At 41.2% G+C, this 25,335-nt stretch overlaps 2 protein-coding genes across 7 annotated transcripts; one reads left to right on the top strand and one right to left on the bottom strand.

The window, feature by feature from the left end:
* Window positions 1–90: 90 nt before the first annotated feature.
* maff (v-maf avian musculoaponeurotic fibrosarcoma oncogene homolog F) lies at window positions 91–5,476 on the top strand. Of its 2 annotated transcripts, none has more exons than XM_024136860.2 (3): window positions 91–547; window positions 2,052–2,138; window positions 2,240–5,476. In XM_024136860.2, exons 2-3 carry the CDS (start codon window positions 2,106–2,108, stop codon window positions 2,681–2,683), a joined length of 477 nt encoding a protein of 158 aa, XP_023992628.1. In that variant the 5' UTR covers window positions 91–547; window positions 2,052–2,105; the 3' UTR covers window positions 2,684–5,476. The 2 variants fall into 2 exon arrangements, with proteins under 2 accessions (XP_023992628.1, XP_023992629.1); XM_024136861.2 differs by lacking the exon at window positions 91–547 and adding an exon at window positions 601–1,021.
* Window positions 5,477–9,492: 4,016 nt separating this feature from the next.
* tmem184ba (transmembrane protein 184ba) lies at window positions 9,493–23,857 on the bottom strand. 5 transcript variants are annotated; one of them, XM_024136854.2, is made up of 10 exons: window positions 23,472–23,857; window positions 23,277–23,350; window positions 18,542–18,793; window positions 16,496–16,661; window positions 12,190–12,280; window positions 11,917–12,084; window positions 11,536–11,705; window positions 11,142–11,342; window positions 10,642–10,668; window positions 9,493–10,349 (listed from the first exon to the last, which is right to left on the bottom strand). In XM_024136854.2, the coding sequence occupies exons 3-10, from the start codon at window positions 18,791–18,793 to the stop codon at window positions 10,120–10,122; spliced, it is 1,305 nt and encodes a 434-aa protein (XP_023992622.1). In that variant the 5' UTR covers window positions 23,277–23,350; window positions 23,472–23,857; the 3' UTR covers window positions 9,493–10,119. The 5 variants fall into 5 exon arrangements, with proteins under 5 accessions (XP_023992622.1, XP_023992623.1, XP_070294673.1 ...); XM_024136855.2 differs by having other exon boundaries at window positions 23,277–23,325; XM_070438572.1 differs by lacking the exon at window positions 10,642–10,668 and having other exon boundaries at window positions 23,277–23,325.
* Window positions 23,858–25,335: the final 1,478 nt, after the last annotated feature.

Below are 25,335 nucleotides of genomic sequence, written 5' to 3'. Positions count from 1 at the left end.
TCGTAAGGAGTAAGCCTTTCCCCTTTCTATAAGCATTATTGGAATTTCAGGTTGTTGCTTTTTATTTCACTTTTATAAACATTAAAGTAATTTTCACTAACATTCACTAAGTGAGCAAGCAGCAAATGCAGCTGACTATTCCTTTGGAATGTCATTCTTCCCTAATCTATTTTCCTTTTCCATGCAGTGCCTTTCTAAATCAATAAGGAAGGAAAGGAGAGGCAGGTCTTCATCATGGAAAAGTTTGGGACGCAGGGAATCCTTATTGTTTACATCCTTCCATCTCGTACGCTGGGGGCGGGCGGGATCCACCCTCATTCTTTAGAGTTTACGTCATTGTAACTGTGTTTTTTGTGAATGAAAGAATCCAACCCCACAGAACAGAGTAATTCCGGGAAAAGGCGAACTGACATTTTGTCGCTTGACTCGCTTCGACTGAACACAGTATTTGACGTTTCTCCGTGTTTTAAAAACATTTGTTTATACAATTGTGTTGACAACTGAATGACTGGCAGCTGGTACTCTCCAACGACATAGCCAAGGACAAGTAAGTAGGCAGCTGTTTGCTTTTCTGGTTAGCCACCTAGCATTGGCTAATCCATGTTGCTGGCTAATATGCTAGCTAGAGTACTAGCTAACGTTAGCATGTTGTTTAGTTAGCCTTGCGAAATGGTTACAATTTGGCAACAAAGACACGGCCACATTTACTATTTACATATCTTAGATGCGTGTCAGGTATTATACTCGATATATGGTGTTCTGTTTAAAATTGTGTAGGTTCTCATAAAATTAACGTTTTAAACGTTGCTAAAAGAAATGGGTGGCCACCTGCGCACTTGCAATGGCGGTGTGTTTACTATCGCATCGAGTTAGCGTAGCATGGCGCACCTAGCTCGCCAGCTCCCTTCCGTATAAGGAAATGGGTGGATTGTTATTGAGAATTAAATGTTTACGTAGGCAGGCATCTTTCATTTCGTTAATAACGGAAGTCGGTTTATGGAACAACAATATATTTTGAACGGTAAATATAGCTTTGTGTTTCTGCTTCTCAGCTAGTTTTTAATGATGTATTGAAACGTCATTTGGTCGACATCTAACGTCAGCACTGTATTGTGTTACAACACTATTATTAGGTACAAAATACTGCTTTAAATTGAGAATTTGAGGAAACATGTATGTTAAATACATGTTTTTTTTACAAAATGCATGTAAGAGAGTGATTGTAGTCGCCCGTCAGACACTAGCGGTGGGCAGCTTATTGCTGAATCACTATGACTTTATGAAATGGTCATATCGGTTTACAACGGCGCCTCGTGGTAGGACAGTCGTTGAGTGTACAGTCACTTCCCACGCATTTCAGAAAACGGTAAGGTCGAGAATCCACCGAAAGCAAACTCATCAGTCTTTCTTTAGGTTTAGAACAATCATTATTATCAATCATTATTAGACTAGACAATGTAAGGTTGTGAATGATTATGACAACATGGTGAGGATAGCTTACATCAAAGACAAGAATAACTGATAAAGTAACAATCAAAACACGGATGTCATTTGTCCTGAATAGTTAAGATATTAGAATGTTAAAAAATATATAAATATCCTCAGAATGCTGAGTTTCACATGCAAGAGTACAACCAAGCCAGCCTCCAATGAACCTTGCTTTGAGCATTTGGAAAAGCACTATGTCCAATCCATTAGGTTATTACTGTATTATTACCAATTCATGTTTTGGAGAGGCCAGTTCTGCTATGAGTGTTAAGAAGAAGTGGTTACTAGTGTTTGAGGGGAACACCTGCTTTGAGCAATGTGGGATGGGCACATGATAGGCCTAACTTCCCTCCACGATTCCAGCTGGGAGAAATCTTCAACTTTCAAAAATTGTTTGGCATGTTTTTTTCTTATTTATTTTTTTCCAAAAGAAAATCTTCAGTCCAAGATTGAATATCTTTATATCCTACTATACTAAGCAGTATATAGGGGAACATGTGAAATTAATATTTCTCAAGTGCTTCAACTTAATTGAATGGCCTTTCTCTCACTCCCTCTTGTAGATCGTCTGTAAATCTGTGTTTACTGGTGTCGGAGACAGAGGATAAAGCCAGACCATGACGTCAGAAAGAAGCAGCAAAGCCCTGAAGGTAGAATTACAAAACATTTAAGTTTGGAGTTTATTCAATTTTAAAGTACATTTTACACATACTTTGCAAAGAAAATGGTCAAACTCTCAATCCCTCTCCAGGTGAAGCGGGAGTGTGGTGAGAATGTTCCGGTGTTGTCGGACAGCGAGCTCATGTCCTTGTCTGTACGGGAGCTCAACCTCCACCTACGGGGTCTATCCCGCGAGGAGGTCCAGAAGCTCAAGCAGCGCCGGCGCACCCTGAAGAACCGTGGCTACGCAGCCAGCTGCCGGGTGAAGCGCGTGTCCCAGCGCGAGGCCCTGGAGCAGCAGAAGAAGGAGCTCCAGAGGGAGGTGGAGAGGCTGGGTGTGGAGAACGCTGGGATGAGGAGAGAGCTGGAGGGCCTGGGGGCCAGGCTGGCTGCCCTGCAGAGGTTCGCCCGTGGGTTAGAGTCTGGAGGAGGTAACATCCTGGCTACGGCCCCACGCTTGAACACAGCCTCGGTCATTACCATAGTGAAGACCCCGCCACAGGCCCACGTCCAAAGAGAGCAGGGGGGCTCCTAGGAGGAACCGATCGGGCTGGGGAGGGACTCATGCACGCACATACTCTCATATAGACACACACACAGGCAGACACATGGAGAGCCCTGGAGGATTGGAGGAACACAGACAAATAGGCACTTATGAAACTCATGCGCTTAGGATGATACACATACACTCGCACACCAGGGTTTCCGTTAGGAAAATGTGACGCCAGACCTTTAACCGGCAGTGTTTTAATTTACCGGACATTTAAGATGTTTACCGGACCCATATGTATTGGGTGTGTAACCTGATTAGGGCGTCCACCCACGGTGCTCAGAATGACAGAAATCACATTTCGATTATGGTTATTCTTCTTAACGGGACATTGAACTCGAGGGTGCAACGATGTGAATACTTCTTACCGAATTCCGATGCGCAATTTGAAGATGTTAGAATAACTGTCCACATTTACTTTTCCTCAGCCAACAAGATGAGTAATGAACATAGCCTATGTCAATCTACTRTCCCCCAYAGTAGAAAAGTTGACCTATTCTATTGGTCAGCTTGTCATTCTGCGTGAGAAAGAAATAGCCTATTCCAAACAGACTGGGACAGTTGTGGAATGATAGATCCCAAGTTCATACAACCAGTAGGCCTAGGCTACATCACAATTTTTAAAGCTATGAGGCTCATGCAACAGATCTGAAAGTTTAGCATAAAATGATCATAAACAAATTTCTTCACATTATAAGCACAGAAATTCCACACAAGGCAGTAGGCTATGTGCGAATGTTCGTTCCATAATACCATTGTTAGGAAAAAATTGTTGTCAAAAGCACACCACACATGCGAGCGGTTTCATGAGACAGAGTTGAAAATATCCGTTAGAAATTTAGAAAGAGTGGACCTCTAAAGATGCAACAACTAGCATGGACTGCTTATATGACTAGGATTGTGCCTTTCGGCTACTGGACAATGAAAGAAGGTTGATCTGAAAACCAGTAGAACATGAGAAATAGGCTACTGGTTTCAATAGAATATGGAAGTCTTTAGAAAATAATTGCCTGCATGTTTGGTTGGATTTTGGCTAGGCTACTTTGAAGCAAGGTAAGACATGCCTCATAATGTGTAGTAAAATGTTCCCGTTTCAAACAATTAAGTATATGTTTTCAAAATACATACTGCCTCCTGMTCATTGCAAAGTGGTGTGTTGACACGCTGAAGCCTGCCTAGTTGCCTATGCACTTGAATGGGAAGTGCGCTTCAATTAACAGTTGATAAATAAAAATAGTAGCTCTTTTTAATCATGACCATCAAAACTGTTTTTAACACAAGATTGCATATAGAATTGTTGTGCAGTGATTGGGCTTATAGTAGCACGTTTCACTCCAGCAGCAACAAACAAGCTGTTTGATGAGCTGTAGCAGCAGCTCTTGCGCTACATCGACTGGTATTTCAATCAATAAATAGGCTAAAATGCATTTTCAATGTGATTTTCCTTCTCCAGGACAAAAGGCCGGCGGCAATTTTAGTTATCTGCCAAAAGCCGGCTAATACCGGCTAACGGAAACCCTGTCACAAACACACACACACACACACACAAGTAAGGTGTTCAATCAGTGACAAATACTCACTCTAAACCCAGCCAACACACATACAGACTCATACAGATGTGCAGTTGAGGAAACATGACTGCTGACGAGTCCGGCTGAGGCATGACAGGCGTGCAAAACAGGGACATAGACAACATCCCTCGACAAAGCCAGTCTTGCTGCTGGTGCTCTCTGATACTGCTACTCAACAGGCTGAGCCGGCTAGCGCTCTGCCTTCTAGCATGGCATCTAGCCCCGCTACACAATGTCTGGGTTAATCAGACTCTTCCGCAGCTTCTTCCAATGCAAGCTTTGCGTTTTAAACGGCATCACAATTGACATCTGTACATGTCTTGGAGTGTTGTTCATCTGTACTCTTGTGTGTCGATACTATTGTGCTTCACTGTGTTGCCGTTTGTAGTGGCTACATGGGTGTTTTTCAACTGCACAGTGCACATTTTGGTTTGTTATAAACGGCTTTGGTTGTAGTTGGTCATTGCTGGAAACAGTTGAAAAATCCACATCTCGTAGAATACTATGTCAATGCAAAAATCTATTGATACATTCCTTTATATTATTTTGTAATGTTTATACAAGAGACAAAAATGTTTGAGCGAACATTTATTCAGAGGTATTCTATTTTATTTGTATTTAAAGAATAGATATTACAAAAGCTAATGAGTGCTGTGGTGTAATGTATGTTTCAAATACCTGCGTATGACTAGTTTGGGGAAATTCTCACGTCTAATTGTTGTACTGAGTGTGTGACGATTATTTGTGTAATGTTTAACTGTCGTAATGAGCTGTTTAGATATGCTAAAAGCCGATGGTCATGTTGCTGTAAGATGATTTTAGTATGCGTGTACACCATATTTGTACTAATTTCATAGTGAGTCGAGTGGCTTGTTGTAGGGATATTATTTTTCTATCGAGTACCAAGGTGATGATACGTATTGTTATTTATGATACATTTTATTTCACGTTTGTTTTCTGAAATGGCTAGAGAGGGAGAGTAACACTGTAAGGAGAAAGAACGAAGGAAAAGAATGGTAAAGGAATAAAAGAATGAGGCTGAGAAGAAAAAGAAAGGGATAACAGGATATGAAGGAAAGATGTGGTGGTAGAAGAGGGTTTGGGAGGTGAATGAGGAAGGAGAAGAGGACCGATTTGAGGTGGTGCTTAATTCAATTGAAAACCTTGTAACATCCATGATTTATCAATAAACCCCTGCTGACTCTTATTAGACTGGGGTTGACTTAATGTTCGGAAAGTAATAGCAATATGATTTAAATTGTCAATAGTGACATTGTGTTGATTACTCCTGTAAGATATATTTAGCTATCTGCTCAATATCAATGTTGCATAGCATTTATCCTCAGTAATATCTAATGTCTCATCTAAGATTATTGTCAAATTGTGCTGGATGTTTTGTTATACCGCAAAACAAAAATGGTCTTTGTATTTATTACATGTATTTTTTCTATGGTGAAAATTAAGTACATTGTCTATTTTATATATTAATAATTGAAATAAATGTTGTATATATTGTACATAAAATGGTGTGATTTATCATTTATACTGTATACAGTGCATTCGGAAAGACCCCTATATTTTTTATGTTACAGCCTTCTAAAATTGATTAAATATTTGTCTTCAATCTACACACAATACCCCATAATCAAAGCGCAAAAAGGTTTTAGATATTGTTTTAAAAAACAGAAATACCTTATTTACATCAGTATTCAGACCCTTTGCTATGAGGCTTGAAATTGAGYTCAGGTCATCCTGTTTCCATTGATCATCCTTGATGTTTCTGCAACTTGATTAGAGTCCACCTGTTGTAAATTCAATTGACTGGACATTTGGAAAGGCACACACCTGTRTATATAWRRKSYCMCASWKKWSWSYRYRTSWSRGCAAAAACCAAGCCATGAGGTCGAAGGAATTGTCCRTAGAGCTCTGAGACAGGATTGTGTCGAGGCACAGATCTGGGGAAGGATACCAAAAACTTTCTGCAGCATTGAAGGTCCCCAAGAACACAGTGACCTCCATCATTCTTAAGTGGAAGAAGTTTGGAACCCCCAACTCATCCTAGAGCTGGCCACCCAGCCAAACTGAGCAATTGGGGGAGATGGGCCTGAGAGAAGGGCCTGGTGGTCACTCTGACAGAACCCCAGAGTTCCTCTGTGGAGATGGGAGAACCTTCCAGAAAGACAACCATCTCTGCAACCACCAATCAGGCCTATATAGTAGAGTTGCCAGACAGAAGCCACTACTCAGTGAAAAGCACATGACAGCCCGCTTGGGGTTTGCCAAAAAGCATCTAAAGGACCATGAGAAACAGGATTATCTGGTCTGATGAAACCAAGATTTAACTCTGGCCTGAATTCCAAGCATCATGTCTGGAGGAAACCTGGCACCATCACTTTTTTTAATTCACCTATATTTAACCAGGTAGGCCAGTTGAGAACAAGTTCTCATTTACAACTGTGACCTGGCCAAGATAAAGCAAAGCAGTGCTACACAAACCACACAGAGTTACACATGGAATAAACAAACGTACAGTCTAACACAATAGAAAAAGTCTATATACAGTGTGTGCAAATGGTGTATCACATTGGGTGAGGCGAGTTGCCGGAAGGTATATTTAATTTAAAACATGGAAAAAGAGATGACATATTTCACAAAGAAAGACGAAAAAAACACAAATTTACACGGGAGAGCGACAAACAACGTCTGCACTGCTACGCCATCTTAGGTGAAGCATGGTGGTGGTAGCATCATGCGATGGGGCTGTTTTTCAGCATCAGGGACTGGGAGWCTAGTCAGGGTTGAGGGAAAGATGAACGGAGCAAAGTACAGAGAGATCCTTGATCCTTGACCTCCGACTGGGGCGATCACCTTCCAACAGAACAACGACTCTAAGCACACAGCCAAGACAACACAGAAGTGGCTTCAGGACAAGTCTCTGAATGTCTTTGATTGGCCCAGCCAGAGCCCGATTGAACATCTCTGGAGAGACCTCAAAATAGCTGGCCAGCGACGCTCCCTATCCAGGCTGACAGAGCCTCAGAGGATCTGCAGAGAAGAATGGGAGAAACTCTCCAAATATAGGTGCCAAACTTGTAGCGTCATACCCAAGAAGACGAGAGGCTGTAATCACTGCCAAAGGTGCTTCAACAAAGTACTGATTAAAGGGTCTGAATACTTATGTAAATTTAATATTTGTAATAAATTAACAAACATTACTAAAAACCTGTTTTTGCTTTGTCATTATGGGGTATTGTGTGCCGATTGATGAGGACATCAATTTAATTAATTTTAGATTGTTGTAACATAACAAAATGTGGAAACGGTCAAGGGGTCTGAATACTTTCCGAATGCACTGTAGTTTTTGATCACGCTGTTTTGGCCAGTTCTTCCAAACTGTCAGGCTACAATGTATGAGAGGGAAGCAGAAAGGAGAAGTGTGTGTGTACATTAGCAGGGATAGGTTTTTTCTTTAGGGAACTAGAACTACTGATGAGTAGGGAGGTTAAAATAAGCAATATGTGCTGTACAGTAAACTTTTATGTAAAATGTACTTGCAAAAAAGAGAAGAATAGCAAACATGCAAAACTTTGCAGACATGAGTAAATCTTCACATGAGAGATATCCTACCCTTTGACACGTGTGATTTGGAGCTATATTTATAAGATAATCATGACATCTAAAAGACAACCAGGTTCTAAAAAGCCTACATTTAATATGAAATAGAATAATATGACAAGACTAATTTAAGACAAATCTAAATATCTTTATTTTGTTCAAATTTCATTTAGACTAAAAATAGGAGCATATCAGCAGCTTTGACAAAATACAAAAGAACTAGACAAGACAAAGCAGTCATCAAAATAAAATATTTAAATGGTTTATGGAGCGACAGTACAAAACTAAGCCTTTTTAAATCAGAGTTTTACATCATTATTACATCAACATCACTAAATATTTCTCCAGTATATCATTTCAAACTGTATGTACATCATCTTATGGCTAGCAATAGTCTTATACATCTCAAAATACACCCTAGGCCTAGATAAAGAGAGCGCAGAGAGAGAAGAAAGATATCAGAAAAAGAAGAACTGGAGAATGAAATGGTCTTGTGGTGACTTTCTCTTTGTACCAGAAACTGGAAATGTTTGGGGATGAGGCCAAACCCTCGTAATTTATTCAACATGGCAAAGGATTCAACAGAATGCTACAGTAGACAAACCATAATAAGTGTAGTTCCATAACACGGTACATACTGGCCTCAACAATATAAATAAAGCAGACATTCTGACTATACTTTAATGGGAAATATTGACACCCCGAATAGTTAATAGCCTCTCTGGACAATGGCTTGCCTACATGTATAGGGCCTAGCTCTCTCACACACAGTAGAAGTTGAGGGAGGGGTCAGCATAGACTGAGGCTGGGACTCCACTCCACTAAGATAAAGCATTCCTTTCTCTAGCAGACAGAATGTGTAGGCTACAAGCATAATGTGTGACCATGATCGGTCTGTGTTTGATAGATAAGGGTGTGTGTGTCTGTAAATTGACCAAATATAATATAGACTCCCTGCTGCTCTCTGGTGGCAGGACTGAGCATGGAGCAGCAGTGACTCAACATGACTTTACTGTATAATGGCAGCCTGTCCGTATGACTCACTACAATAACCTCAAAGCTAAACTATGTATAACGCAATACCTTTTCTCTGTAAGCACTTAACGTCCAATTCTGTGTAATGGAAACGTCTATAAGACAATAAAAGTGATTCTAAAATTGACCCACACTTCATTACAAAGCTGAATCTTGTTGTTTTTTTGCATCCAGTTACACTTTTTTTGCCTGAGATTGTCTAACTGGAATTGTAAGTATTTAAAAATAGCGTTTACCTATATTCCTGCGGTGTCTACGTACTCTAATCGCACAGATATCACTAAAGGCGTTTTTCCTAACATACATTAGAGGCCAGGAGAGGTCGGGTGGCAGAATGTGCCTCGCTGGATTAGAGCCTGGCCTAATCCTCACCATACGAATAATGCCCCAATTACAACAGTATAATCCAGACTACCACGTGGCTCGATTGCCCTCACCCTGCCTGTATGCTACACACTGGAGCAGGTCTCTCTTCATCTGTAATCTGATCAAGTGCTGTCCAACCAACCACTATCCCTGCCCTCCCCTCACATCCCCTATCCATCCCCTGTCCCTAGTGAATCAATGACAACACCACCATTCTCCAGTCCACAGAGCTGCTTCTGCCCTAAACCACCCCCTCACACCGTCCATTTAAAACCCACTGTAAACATGGTCACCACAGAGATCTGAGAATGGCCTGATCTTAAAACTAAAAACCAATAGGCCAAATCAAATGCCACCCATTGCTAGAGTACTCTAATATCAATCTGGTATGGGCTGTCTTCTTCAGGGGATGTTAGCTAGTAAGCACACACACTTTTTAACCATACAATCCATTTTATCCAAACCACAAATACAATCTCTAATAAGTCTACAATTCTGTCTCAGAAAATCCTCAAATTCTATTWAAAAAAAATTCTAGACAATGGTTTCAACCAAAATGTACCTCAGCATGTTCCCACTAAGTGTGTGCTCTATCAATAGTTCCTGTATAKTCCTGAATTTGTGCAAATAGTATGTGTGTAGTAGAGCATATTAAAATGGACCAGGCTAAGTCACATGGTCCTGTATTGACGTACCAACCCCTAACACACCTTACATCCCCTGCCAATCCTCCATAAGACATGTACTACATGAGGAAGACCAGGGGGTAGTACCTTACCGCAACAGTCAGTAAAGAGGTGATTGGCTGGGATTGGTGTGTGTTTGTGTGTTAACTTAGAACTCATCGTCCGAGCTGAGCAGCAGAGTCTTCTCATTGTCGCGGGTGCTGACGGTGCTATGTGTGCGGGACACAGGCGGGGCAGAGTGACCCTGTTCCAGGGTGGACTGCTGGGTGTACTGCTGGTAGGCCGGGGAGAAGTTATGGATAGCATCCTGGACCATGTCTCCAGGGTTCATCGTCTCCTTCAGGCTGCTGGAGATGCTCTTCATGGGGGCACAGCGACCTGGGAAAAGGGGGGTGGAGGAAAGGACAATAAATAAATAAAWWYAAAWTTAAAAAGGTAAAGTAAGAGTTGTGTAGTAATTGTGAATAATGTAAAACCTAAACACAGTGGAAAATCACTTTTGTAAGCTTGCTACAGTGAACGTAAAAACAGCAACAATAACAACCACTGATTTCACAGAAAGCAACATTTCCTTCAAAGTAAGACAAAAGGAGCACAACATTGAACATAGGATTGTAAAAAGTAGAAAGAACCATAAAGATGGTGAAGAAACAATCAGTGKTAGACCTACCATACTCTCCATATATAGGAACTGGGCCTTGATAACGCAGCATGGGGAAAGAGAAAGACAAAGGGGCAAGGATATGGAAGGAAGAATAAGACAGACAAAATGACCCAGAGAATACAAAGAGGGATGACMAATGAACCAAGGAGGGAGTTTTTAAAAAGAACGAGGAAAAGGAGGTATTCCAAAACCAAAGATGAATGGGAGGAGATGAAGGGAAATAAAGATTTGAAAAAGTGCCACAAYATAGGAAGTACAGGGGTATGGCGAGGAGGAGGAGAAAGTGGGAAATGTATGTTGACAAGGGAATAGAGGGAAAGGGAGTGTGAGTCAGTGAAAAGAGAAGACGTGATCATATTATCTAGAGAAGTTCTGCAAAGATACTATACCATGAGTACCATGAGCTGGACCAATGTCAAGTAGGTCCAGTTAAATAAAGGTTAAATGAAATAAATTAATAAATGGTCACCACAGTATATAATAAGGCTAAAACTCAGTCTCCTTACCCTGAGAGAGTGAGTCCAGCCTCTTGTCCATGTAGACCTTGTATGTGAAGGCATGACGCAGGGCCAGGGAGGCAAAGAACATCTCGATGCAGACGATGAAGTTCTGGTAACCGGCGGCAACCGTTCCCTCTCCCACTGACACCTCGGGTGAGTTGATTTTGGGGATTGCCCCACACTTCTCTAGGATGGCCAGCAACATGCCTGATGGTAAATAAACAGATATGTGGAGAATGACTACAGTACTATAGAATAATGATATTGACTTGGCATGTAATATGATATGAATGACATTACTCATATTCAATTGCCTACAGTGCTTCAATGACCTAAAAATGTCAATCTGTATTTAGATGTTTAGTGTGTGTGTGTGTTTATTTGTACTTGTGCTTCTCACCCTGCCAGAAGGAGAGGAAGATGACAGATTTGACCATGAAGAATTTGAGCAAGGGTCTGTAGGGGCTGAGCAGGTCCCGGGTGGAGAAATAGAAGAGGAAGAGGGCGTAGAGAGACAGGCTGACTGAGATGTTGTAGACRATGGACACATACAGGTACCCACTGTTCACACTAGGGGGACAGACAGGGACAAGACTGTTGATTAGATTTGAGAGTAAACCAACATTAGGACAAATCTGTATCACTGGATTTGCAACCATCTACACAGAAGCACAGCATCTTTTTGGTAATCAAAGTCTTTTAATAAATAAATAGATGTATATATCTTAACATTTTTTGTATGAGATATTCAACGATTGCATAACAAGAAGCAGTGTCGTACTTGAAGTCTCCATCACGGTACTTTCCAAAGGCCTGCAGGATGACTGTGACCACGGCCATGAGGGGTTTGATCACACAGAACTGTAGCGTGGCCTGCTTACAGAACCGCAGGAACCCAATGGAGTAACTCCTTCCCCAGAGACAGCACGTACCGTACATACAACTGGACCTGGGGACGCAGGAAAACGCTTATTAAATACATCAGTTAATGAGAATCTTGAACACACACGTAGACTACACACACACAAACAACAGAGTGGAAGACGAGACTCACTCGATAGGTTTTCCTCTGATCTCAGCCATGATGGCGCTCTCTCCTCCCAGGTACTCATAACACAGGCTCAGGAAGTTATAGATGACAAACGCTGCACAGGAGAGACACACACACTGTCAATAAAGGACCATTTAAGAAGTCAACTCCTCAGACATATGTTTTACATCTAAATATCGTGTACAGTATACTAACCTCCTAATATGGACATGGAAAAAGATGTAAAACCCAGTACTCTTCCATTACCCCAAGAGACAAGATAAGCCAATGGCTGTCATATCAAAGGCAATGGAAAAAAAGGCAAACACCAGACCACCCAGCCACTCGTTGACTTCCTGTGCTGAGTTATGTCACAGACCCAAGGGAGCCCTCTACTTCCTTCCCACAGGAGATGTGTTTTTCTAACTGGTTGATCGGACCAGACCACACACTCATGGAATTACACTAAACAAAAAATGATAAAAAACACAACAATTTCACTGAGTTACAGATCATACAAGGAAATCAGTCAATTAAAATAAATTCATTAGGCCCTAATCTATGGATTTTACATGACTGCGCCGGGGCGTGAGGCCAGTTGGACGTGGCTTATGATAGAGAAATTAACATGACATTTTCTGGCAACAGCTCTGGTGGACATTCCTACAGTCAGCACGCCAATTGCACGCTCCCTCAACTTGAGACATCTGTTGTATTGTGTTTTGTGACAACTGCACATTTTTAAAGTGGCCTTTTATAGTCCCCAGCACCTGTGTAATAATCATACTGTTTAAATCGGCTTCTTGATATGCCACACCTGTCAGGTGGATGGATTGTCATGGAAAAGGAAAAATGCTCACTAACAAGGATGTAACCACATTGGTCTGCAAAATTTGAGAGAAATAAGCTTTTTGTGCGTATGGGAAATTTCTGGGATCTTTTATTTCAGCTYATGAAACATGGGACCAACACTTTACATGTTGCGTTTATATTTTTGTTCAGTATAATCAAGATACTAAAGCTTATAGGATCCCTGTGCATACTGCACAGATCCACTGAGCTATAAATCATCTGAGTGGCCTGCCAGCACTACTAGCAATGGCATTGACCCATCCATATGATATAACCAGTGACTGAGAAGCAGTGTCTGCTCTCCTTGGGGAGTGATACATGTCATGTCTGTAGACCAGTCATACTGGAGCAGGTGGCAGTGACTTTGCAGTCTGTGTTCCGGATGTGCACGTTCTGTTCTACGTAGTGTGTGTGTGTGTGTGTGTGTGTGTGTGTCTGCAGTGTGACTGATGGGCTGTGTCAGGTCAATAAAGCAGGAAGGGATTACCAACTCTCACTACACCAGGGGCTCTATGAAACTGTATAGTCGCACAGTGTATTTGCACGCACGCACACCAACTCGCTTTATTCTTAAAGAACAACAATAAAAGTAAACACATATGGACGTGCTTAATTCTCACCTTCGACCGGACCAATGAAAGACATCCTACAGTATGCATCCAATAGCATGTCTGTGACCTACAGTACCAGTCAAAAGTTTGGACACACCTACTCATTATTCCAGGGTCTTTCTTTATTTGTACTATTTTCTACATTGTATAATAATAGTGATGACATCAAAACTATAAAATAACACCTATGGAATCATGTAGTAACCAAAAAAAGTGTTAAATCAAAATATATTTTATATTTGAGATTCTTCAAAGTAGCCACCCTTTGCCTTGATGACAGCTTTGCACATTCTTGGTATTCTCTTAACCAGCGTCACCTGGAATGCTTTTCCAACAGCCTTGAAGGAGTTCCCACATATGCTGAGCACTTGTTGGCTGTTTTCCTTCACTCTGCGGTCAAACTCATCCCAAACCATCTCAATTGGGTTGAGGTTGGATGATTGTGGAGGCCAGGTCATCTGATGCAGCACTCCATCACTCTCCTTCTTGGTCAAATAACCCTTACACAGCCTGGAGGTGTGTTGGGTCATTGTCCTGTTGAAAAACAAATKATGTCCCACTAAGCCCAAACCAGAAGGGATGGCGTATCACTGCAGAATGCTGTGGTAGCCATGCTGGTTAAGTGTGCCTTGAATTCTCAATATGTCACCAGCAAAGCACCCCCACACCTCCTCCTCCATGCTTCACGCTGGGAACCACAAATGCGGAGATCATCCGTTCACCTACTCTGCGTCTCACAAAGACATGGCGGTCGGAACCAAAAATCTCTCATTTGGACTCATCAGACCAAAGGACAGATTTCCACCGGTCTAATGTCCATTGCTCGTGTTTCTTGGCCCAAGCAAGTCTCTTCTTCTTATTGCGGTCCTTTAGAAGTGGTTTCTTTGCAGCAATGCGACCATGAAGGCCTGATTCGCGCAGTCTCCTCTGAACAGTTGATGTTGAGATGTGTCTGTTACTTGAACTTTGTGAAGCATTTATTTGGGCCACAATTTCTGAGGCTGGTAACTCTAATGAACTTATCCTCTGCAGCAGAGGTAACTCTGGGTCTTCCTTTCCTGTGGCTGTCTTCATGAGAGCCAGTTTCATCATAGCACTTGATGGTTTTTGAGACTTTACTTGAAGAAACTTTCAAAGTTCTTGAAATGTTCAGTATTGAATGAACTTCATGTCTTCAAGTAATGATGGACCGTCGTTTCTCTTTGCTTATTTGAGCTGTTATTGCCATAATATGGACTTGGTCTTTTACCAAATAGGGCTATCTTCTGTATACCACCCCTACCTTGTCACAACACAACTGATTGGCTCAAACGCATTAAGATGGAAAGAAATACTGTAAATTAACTTTTAACAAGGCATACCTGTTAATCGAAATGCATTCCAGATGACTACCTCATGAAGCTGGTTGAGAGAATGCCAAGAGAGTGCAAAGCTGTCATCAAGGCAAAGGGTGGCTACTTCGAGGAATCTCAAATATAAAATATATTTCGATTTGTTTAAACCTTTGATTTCATATGTGTTATTTCATAGTTTTGTTGTCTTTACTATTATTCTACAATGTAGAATATAGTAAAAATAAAGAAAAACCCTGGAATGAGTAGGTGTGTCCAAACATTTGACTGCTGCTGTATGTGTCTGTCTGTATTGCATCAATGTGACTAGTATAACTGAGATGAGGAAAGGCCCAACCCTGAGGCACTCACTGTATGACTAATACGCTATACACCATTATACTGTCTATTAACCCCTGAAGGGGGATTCTAAAGTTCTCATTCCCTGCTCAGCAGTTCTGTGAGAGTGTGTGTCGTGTGTGTATTGAACCAGTAAGCGAATGTGTTGGAGTATAACATATGGGAGGGTATGTGCCAGAGTGTATGTTGGTGACTTGTAACGTTAAGTGAGGGTGTGTGTGACTGTGTAGTGAGTGATGGTACTTGCATGAGAATGTGTGGGAGTGTGTGTTACGGTGTACAGCTCTATATTTAGCCTGTACACCCAGGGGAACAGAGCTGCTGTGAGAGCCCATTTGCCAAACACACCTTCTTCTCTGCAGCAGAAGCACTGGCATCAGCTATTCTGTCATCTCTCTCCATCACTCGCACCCTGTCTCTCACCCGCTTTCTCACTCTCATCATCACCCTCACTCTCTCTGTTTGTCTCTGCAGCACAGCTGTACTAACACATGCACATACAGACAGAACCATAGACATTAAGGAACAGAACCGACCTGGGGTGACACCACATCACACACACTAGCCCACACAGACTGCCAGACTAAATTCATAGATAACAGAGTACCAGTATCTAGAAGTTAAAAGGTATTTTACAAGTACATTAGGCCTATATAAAATGTGTGATATTCACCATTGTATCCCTTGTGACTAGGAATATTCCATAAGCCATACCAGATAAACAGCTGACTCTGTCTTCTGTTCTCTGTGTGTGTACCAGCATGTTTGGTTGAGACCTCATTATTAGGGCTGCCGTGTGCAGTGAACACGGTTGCTATGCAACAGGTTCTTCCTACCCAGAAATCTGGGCAGGCCCCAGAACAACAAGAGACAGCACAGAGGCAGATCAGCGGTTAGCCACCTGTCCATGGGGCCGCACCATGACTCCCACACACTGGTAAACAACACGCTCGCACACACACACCCTTGTGGCTGTTTATCTAATCCACATGTGTGGACATTGGAGCCCAAAGACAGCCTTTGGGCTCAGGGAGCAAAACTGGTTGAAGGGAGCAAAACTGGTTGAAAAGACATCTTTTCAACCAGTTTGGCTCACTGGGTGAGGAAGTATCACAACAAAGCTGATCGGCATGGTAAAGCCATTCATTTCTGTTCAACTCATGTGTAGTCTCTTACCTTCGTAGCAGTCCCGGACGGTGTCAAAGTAGACGTAGTACTCCTCGTTAGTGAAGAAGAGGAGGCTGAGCCAGGAGTCAAAAGCATAGATGGGCACGATGAAGAGAATCCGCACGATGTGTCTCTGCTCATTAGGAGAACTGTAGTACCGCAGGTGCATGTAGATCTGAGAGGGTGAGATAGAAACAAAGATGGATGGACAGGAGATCATATATGAGAGAGAGAGAGAGAGGAGAGTGGGGATGAAACAAATAGAGAGGGATAGAGTTTAATGTTTACATCAATTTCTATTGTCCCATTTTACAAGACACAAAAGCAGCATTGCATACTTTCTAAACCTGTTACTAATTAACATCCGGCCTCTGAGGGAGACAGGAATGAGAGTGAGAGCAGTGGGAATTCACAGAAGAACACAGTGATGCCTACACCATAGAGATCCTATTCAATTAGAGGGACTAGGTCATAAACCCTCCAATGTTCCAAAATGGGGCAAAATGGCAGCCATCTTGGTCAGGGAGAAATCCAAAATGAGTCTAATTGGAATCAATGACAGTAGTGGCATAGGTGATGCATTTCCTGCTTTTACTTATGCAGGAAAACTAAAGTACGTGATGCATCTGAAACTGTGTAATGGAATTATATTCAACCTAAAATACTGTCATACACTGAGTGTACAAAACATTTGAAACACCTGTTCTTTCCATGACAGGTGAATCCAGGTGAAAGCTATGATCCCTTATGAATTTCACTTGTTAAATCCACAGTCTAGATGAAGGGGAGGAGACAGGTTAAAGAAGGCGTTTTAAGCCTTAAGACAATTGAGACATGGATTGTATATGTGTGCCATTCAGAGGGTGAATGGGCAAGACAAAAGATTTAAGTGCCTCTGAACGGATTATGGTAGTAGTTGCCAGGCGCACCGGTTTGAGTGTGTCAAGAACTGCAACGCTGCTGGGTTTTTCACGCTCAACAGTTTCCCGTGTGTATCAAGAATGGTCCACCACCCAAAGGACATCCAGCCAACTGATACACATGTGGGAAGCATTGGAGTCAACATGGGCCAGCATCCCTGTGGAACGCTTTCAACACCTTGGAGAGTCCATGACCTGACGAATTGAGGTTGTTCTGAGGGCAAAAGGGTGTGCAACTCAATATTAGGAAGGTGTCCCTAATGTTTTTTACACTAAGTGTAAAATTATAAATACAGGTTTTATACATATTTTCTGTATAAATAGCATCTAAAATATATGTAAACAGACCATAAATGTCTCAGATGTTGTTTTCTTGGAAAGCTGTGAGTGCTATTACTGTGAGTGCTATTATATGATACAATGTCAATACTTTTTTGAGCTAGGCTATGGCTGTGGATTGACAGGAGTGTTTGAATGGAATGTTTGCAGTTCATTTAAAAAAATGATGGAATCATTCCTCTAAAACGGTCTGGCTAGCTAACAGACATACAGCGCAGATACATTCTTCACATTCATTCTTTTACACAATATCTTATCACAACACTGGCAAACCATGGTTGACCAACTCCCTGACCAWCATGGCTGATMTTTGGACCRTCATAAAAAGGTTMATGTYCATTCTAGCATTCAAATTCCTAATTATATGGTCTACACACTATCCTTGGCATCTTTTCAGTTTAGCCCCCTTTTCTCTACCCAAACAAAGAAGCCACCAGAMATTCTCATTTCAGAGAGTAGGACAGGGATTACCTTTCATAAGGTGGGTGCAGTTGTGTGTTGAGTTTTTCAGTTAAACAAACAGGGATTGTGTGTTGTTGCTAGGCAACATATGCTCTCTGACTGAGCAGATGCATCTATTCCTCCAGCATCAACCCAGGTGGAACCTCTTGTTAAATAAGCTCCCCACACTGTAGGGCCTACAGGGGAAGACAACACCTAGACCCCCGAGCCTTGGCATACCATTTGGAGTTTCAATAGAAACTCTAAATGGTGTTTGGTTTTAGTGGATTGAGTGTGTTTTGAGATGTGGGGAAGTGTGGATCCGTGTGTGCGTGTGTAATGTGTATTTTATTACCTGGTGACAGGTGAAGAGCAGGGCAGTCCAGACGAAGAAGCCCGACACGGCCTGGGCAGCGGGGGTCATCAGGAAGGTGGGCTGGTCCAGAGTCAGCAGGGGGGTCTCAGGGAACCAGGAGATGTTGGGGCCCGGGGAGTCCATGGTGGGAGGGGGACCAGGGGCCCCACCCAGGGGGTATTCCTCTCCAACCCCAACACCTAGTCCTAGCCGTTCAGACAGGGGCACGTCACGCCTCCACAGACGACTCATCTGGAGAAAAGGGTACAGAGAGAAAACATGTCCTTTATGTCCACATTAATGATACCATGCATAAACAGTGCAGACATTCAGTCTGATACTTTCCAGTAATACATGTGGAAAGCAGAGCATTATTGGAGATACTGTAACCATCAACCACAGCTATCGATAATGTAATTTATGTTGATGAGAGCATCTGATAAAGGAAGAGCAGAGACAATGAGTCAGGTGTGTTGTACTGTTTACTGAATAGAGTCTGAGGGAATCAATAGATTCCAGAGGGGGAGATAACTGTATAATCTCTGATAGTCAAACCAATGTTTCCCCCTCCTAGGCTACTAACTGTATAGACAGCAGTGGCATGTGTTCATGGATGCCAAGGAAAGCCAGGCTTCCCAAAAATATTGAACCCCCCCCCAAAAAATTAAGAATACATTATTTTGTCTCTCTGTTCAATAATTTTCCTTCAATTTGCAAGAGGCTGAATGTTTCTCACAGGACAAAGCATCCAAGCAAGTGAAAGTGAAACAGTGCCCCTCTGTCTCTCTACATGTAGGCCATCTATCTGATGCGATCTGGTCCAAACGAGTATGACAATGTTGCCGCCGGTACCATTGAAAGACAGGGATGCCAGCAAGCATCTGACCTCCCTTGACAAAAAAAGTATAACATTTTTTGCCAATCAGCGTTGAGCTAAACTGAGCGAGCTCAACTGTAAATGGTCCTGGTGCACAAAAAAAAAAGAAAGTGTCAAGGGAAGCCAGCTTGGATTTGGCGTCACTCCTATCAAATCCCATTAGGAGCATACGTCATTGACAGAAAAACTTAAATTGTTGCATCTCGTTGTGTTGTTGTCCTCCGGTGGCTAGCTAGCCAGCTAGCTAAAATTGGCCCTTTCCTAAATTAGCCATGGATGGAGATAGGAATTTGGACTTGGGGTTTTACTTAATTCTCCATACTGACCAATGATTATAACGTCAATTCTAATCCAACTATTTCATACATTGTTGTGCCCCTGGCCTGAGMGGATGGAAGTTCAATATGTAGATAAATGAAGAAGGCTAATGTTAACTAGCTAACGTTGCCCATGAATGCAAGTTAAGCTAGCTTGCAAGCATTTTAGCCAGGTAGCCTAGGACAACACTGTCATACAGTGTGTACTATATGACAGTGATAAACCGTTTCGTCAACATGAAAAMGAGGATGGCATTGGCGTTTCTCTACAAGTAGGGTGAGTCAACATGTTTTTCTACTTRCATGAACGCGCACACACACACAGAGAGAGAAATCAGAACCATGAACAACCACATACATTTGAAGTCGGAAGTTTACATACACTTAGGTTGGAGTCATTAAAACTMGTTTTTTACCACTCCACAAATTTCTTGTTAACAAACTATGAGTTTTGGCAAGTTGGTTAGGACATTTACTTTGTGCATGACACAAGTCATTTTTCCAACAATTGTTTACAGACAGATAATTTCACTTATAATTCACAGTATCACAATTCCAGTGGGTCAGAAGTTTACATACACTAAGTTGACTGTGCCTTTAAACAGCTTCCAGAAATTCCAGAAAACGATGTCATGGCTTTAGAAGCTTCTGATAGGCTAATTGASAGAATTCGAGTCAATTGGAGGTGTACCTGTGGATGTATTTCAAGGCCCACCTTCAAACTCAGTGCCTCTTTGCTTGACATCATAGGAAAATCAAAAGAAATCAGCCAAGACCTCAGAAAAAAAATGTAGACCTCCACAAGTCTGGTTCATCCTTGGGAGCAATTTCCCAACGCCTGAAGGTACCATGTTCATCTGTACAAACAATAGTACGCAAGTATAAACACCATGGGACCACGCAGCCGTTCTACCGCTCAGGAAGGAGACGTGTTCTGTCTCCTAGAGATTAATGTATTTCGGTACGAAAATGCAAATCAATCCCAGAACAACAGCAAAAGGACCTTGTGAAGATGCTGGAGAAAACAGGTACAAAAGTATATATCCACAGTAAAATGAGTCCTATATCGACATAACCTGAAAGGCCGCTCAGCAAGGAAGAAGCCACTGCTCCGAAACCGCCATAAAAAAACAGACTACGGTTTGCAACTGCACATGGGGACAAAGATCTTACTTTTTGGAGAAATGTCCTCTGGTCTGATGAAACAAAAATAGAACTGTTTGGCCATAATGACCATCGTTATGTTTGGAGGAAAAAGGGCGAGGCTTGCAAGCCGAAGAGGGTGGGGGTGCTTTGCTGCAGGAGGGACTGGTGCACTTCACAAAATAGATGGCATCATGAGGAAGGAAAATTATGTGGATATATTGAAGCAACATCTCAAGACATCAGTCAGGAAGTTAAAGCTTGGTCGCAAATGGGTCTTCCAAATGGACAATGACCCCAAGCATACTTCCAAAGTTGTGGCAAAATGGCTTAAGGACAACAAAGTCAAGGTATTGGAGTGGCCATCACAAAGCCCTGACCTCAATCCCATAGAAAATTTGTGGGCAGAACTGAAAAAGCGTGTGCGAGCAAGGAGGCCTACAAACCTGACTCAGTTACACCAACTCTGTCAGGAGAAATGGGCCAAAATTCACCCAACTTATTGCGGGAAGCTTGTGGAAGGCTACCTGAAACATTTGACCCAAGTTAAACAATTTAAAGGCAATGCTACCAAATACTAATTGAGTGTATGTAAACTTCTGACCCACTGAGAATGTAATGAAATAATAAAAGCAGAAATAAATCACTCTACTATTATTCTGACATTTCACATTCTTAAAATAAAGTGGTGATCCTACATTTTTACTTKGATTAAGTGTCAGGAATTGTGAAACTGAGTTTAAATGTATTTGGCTAAGGTGTATGTAAACTTCCGACTTCAACTGTATTTAGCTTACGTTGATTAGACTAAATAGTTTTTGTGTATCTTTTAGTTGTCACTATATTGGATTAAGCAGAGGTGATTTGATCATGTTGAAATGGTGCTGGAATAGTGATTGGTTTCCCAGGTGATTTTAACCATGCACAGCTACTGATAGACAAGGCATTCCCTCCTGCCTAAAATAATTGAGTTTCTATTGACAGTTTTGGGTTAAACAGGTTGATCTGAAAGCATGTATTGTATGGGCAATTCCACGATAAAAGAGTGCTGCTGAGACTGCAATCATTGACGTACAAAAAGCATCAAAGTAAACAAACCATACAACTCTAWGCACAAGGCCTACTTTGAATAATTTCCACAGATTTATTTCTCTCTCCAAAAACACTTACTTGAAGAACAGTGCAGACACAGAGTCTGGTAACAGAATGACGGCACAAACTGCGCAAACTGTCATTCTGTTACCAAACTTTGCATCTGCACTGTTCTTGAAGTAAATTTGTTTTTGTAAAAAAAATCTGACATTTTTTTAAGTTGTTCTTGTGCATAGAGTTGTACAGTTTGGTTAACTACAGTATTTTTCTATGGAAGAGGGACCAAACACAAGGAAAAGCCAAAAATGGCATCTGTAAACATTTCTATTTAGTCATTATGAATCCCTATTTCAAACAGAATTTAGTATCAGATATCCTGCTGGCATGTTTGTATCTGCCACGCGATAACCTCAATGCCAGTTGTTGCTGTCATTGACATAGAAATAATAAGAAATACTGTCCACTTCAAAGGCCACACACAATAACACACACAGTGAGACTAAAAATAGCCCGCTGTGACTCATAAAGCCTTTCTCAAGCAAAATCAGAGACAGCAACAGTGGACAGCATATAAAAAGACATGTCTAAACTGACCTATCATATCATGGCTTGGCTGCCAAACCACATAGCAAGTCACATTAACAGCAGCATGRCAGACTTGAGGCAGTATTATGTTGTTTCCACACACACAGGCATGCAAACACAGGTGTAATCCTGGGTCTCACTACACTAATGAAATTAAATTAATCCAATTACATTGATTATGTGACTTGTGTCTCTGACTGTGTGGGCGTTGGAGCTTGAGTCACATTAATGTCTATGAATGTGCATGTTTCTCTCTGTGTGTGATGGGGGAATTTGTATTGGTTTGCAGAGAATCAGCAAATGAACATGTAGAATAGGGCTGGGTTGAACGGCAGACAGTAGGACAGACAGGGAGAGAGACACATGACTGGAATATGTGTGTGTTGGGGTTTGTGAGGGAGGTAATAATATTAAAAACCATCAAAAAAGGGTAAATGCTTTCAATACAAAATCCATAACAAATGCCACTAACTTCAATTACTTGTCAGGTAAATAACATTTTTTTTAAAAGGTAAAACGATGAAATATGAGATTAGGAAGATCGAGTGATTACCAGCAAACAGCAGCAAACAATTCAAGCAAATTTGGCAAAACAACTGGCAGAGAAACATTGTTTGCAGTAGAGAAACATAGTAGCCACTAATGTAAGCAGAACTCGACACAATGTATGAATGACAGGGTGGTAAACAGGCGCATACTGTATATAGACCGTCACTCTCACCTTTGCAGTTGATTGTCGATATGTAAACTTGAATCAAGATGACGTCTGTCTGAAGAATGGATTTTTTTTTTAAACTGAAACATACGTTTATGCTAATTATATTTCAAAGGGTAGACAACTAGAAACGATTGTTATTTTAGACATAACTTTAATCGGATTTATTTGCATTCAAACGGGCAAGTAAAATAATTGTACCTTTCATCAATTGATGGTTTCTGAACAAACTTTAGTCGGCGGGTGCAGTTTTAAAGCAAGAAACAAGAGAAAAATGTATTTAATTCCACAAAACTGCGATCGTTACTTCGACATCCATGTTTATTTTCCAGTCCTGCTCGATTGGAAATCTTTCAATTCTAACCAAGAGTTAAATCCGTTTTTTTAAATCTCAGTTTTTAAGGTTTTAATCTAATTTTAGTGTGCCTTGGTCCTTTCTTCATTCCGTTATGAACAATACAGGTAAAATATCAGTTTTGTCCTGCTCTATAAACTCCGTCATTCCTTTCTCTCCTTTTTCCTACCTCGGCGTTTGTAACAGACCCTATCTTCTAGGATTAGCTACATTCGATCAACTCCGTTCGGTACTCTCCGTAGGTTCTCTCGAATGATATGTAGCCCCGTTTCCACCAATCACAGCCAATGAACACCGAGCACCAGGAAGTGGATGGGTCGTGACAGAGATTAGTTTATAATGACGAGATGCTCATGTCTCCACCCTAACAATGGGAGTCGTTGTCCAAAAGGCTCGAAGGCAGGCGACACGTTTACTGTAGGTCCAGAATAAACCCATAGAAAAGCTTTGGGTTTATATTGGACAATTTTGGCGAGCGAAATCTCTCGTTTTGCTTCTTTCTCTCTAGTTGTGATTTGTTGCAATGCGCATGCGCATGTCTACATCTAATTTGAGTCGAATCGCATTTAAGGTCAGTTTAGTTTGACATTATTTTCCATCCTAACAGCGAAGGTAAGAATTGAAAATGTATCTAAGAACTATCAAAATTACTTCTAAAATAAATTATCCACACACACACAACAGACAATATTATAAGTTGTGCATATCTTTATTGACTCATAAAATATAGCCCCCCTCCCATGAATCAAAACGGTATGAACTAGCGTAGGCCTATTCCGTAAACTGTATCCACATCTGTCGTTTTTTGTTGCATTATTGCACGTAATTTACATCGTTGTATGTATCTATGTATTTATGCACTATATGTGGTGATGCTGTGCTGTTGAGTTTGAGATGCAACAAGACAGCTTTATGGAAAGGGACAATACAATTATTATTAATTATTATTATTATACACAATATTGTTGTAATAAAATCTAAGCATGGTAAAGAAATGTACAAGATATCAGTGCACCCACACAACCATATATTCCATCTTTATTATTATCTGCCTGCTCATGCAGGTGTAGGCCTACCTTACATTTGACTCCCTTTGCACCTAACCAAGCCCTCCTGCAGGGCAATACATCTGTTACTACATTGACATCTTCAAACAACCTAGCACATTTTTGCTTTACACAAAAACATATTTAAAGAGATAAAAAAATAATTTAAAAAAGTTATTGAGCATATAACTTTGAAATCCAACCTCTTCAGTTCTCCCATGCTCCTCCTCGCATCGGCAGGATAATACGGCTTGTTTTCTTATTATCATAATAACCAAGAGCGCAGGTATTGTTCAACATTATTTTCCCTTTTGCGAAGCCTGGCATGAGAGGTTAGTGTCTTGCCTTGACTTACCAGTTGACAAAAACACCAGAACAAATAACGATCAATTGAGTAAATAACTAATATCCTCCACTTAATGATAAGAAGTAATGGTCCTTTATTATATGGTCCACCATCATTTGAAGGGGCATTTTTAGCTCTTTGTTGTTGACAAATGTAATACAATACTGTGTTCATATACACCGCAGAGGGGAGTGGAACCTCAATGGAAATGTGTCAATAATCTTAACAGTAAGTGTTGTAAAACCAAAATGTCCTCATTTAACGCTAGGTTAAAATCTACTCATAATTATTCTTATCCTGGAATTCCTAAACAGCGAA

The sequence above is a fragment of the Salvelinus sp. IW2-2015 genome, unplaced genomic scaffold, assembly GCF_002910315.2.
Source record: "Salvelinus sp. IW2-2015 unplaced genomic scaffold, ASM291031v2 Un_scaffold1038, whole genome shotgun sequence".
NCBI lineage: Eukaryota > Metazoa > Chordata > Actinopteri > Salmoniformes > Salmonidae > Salvelinus > Salvelinus sp. IW2-2015.
This window is presented reverse-complemented; position numbering and strand designations above follow the sequence as displayed.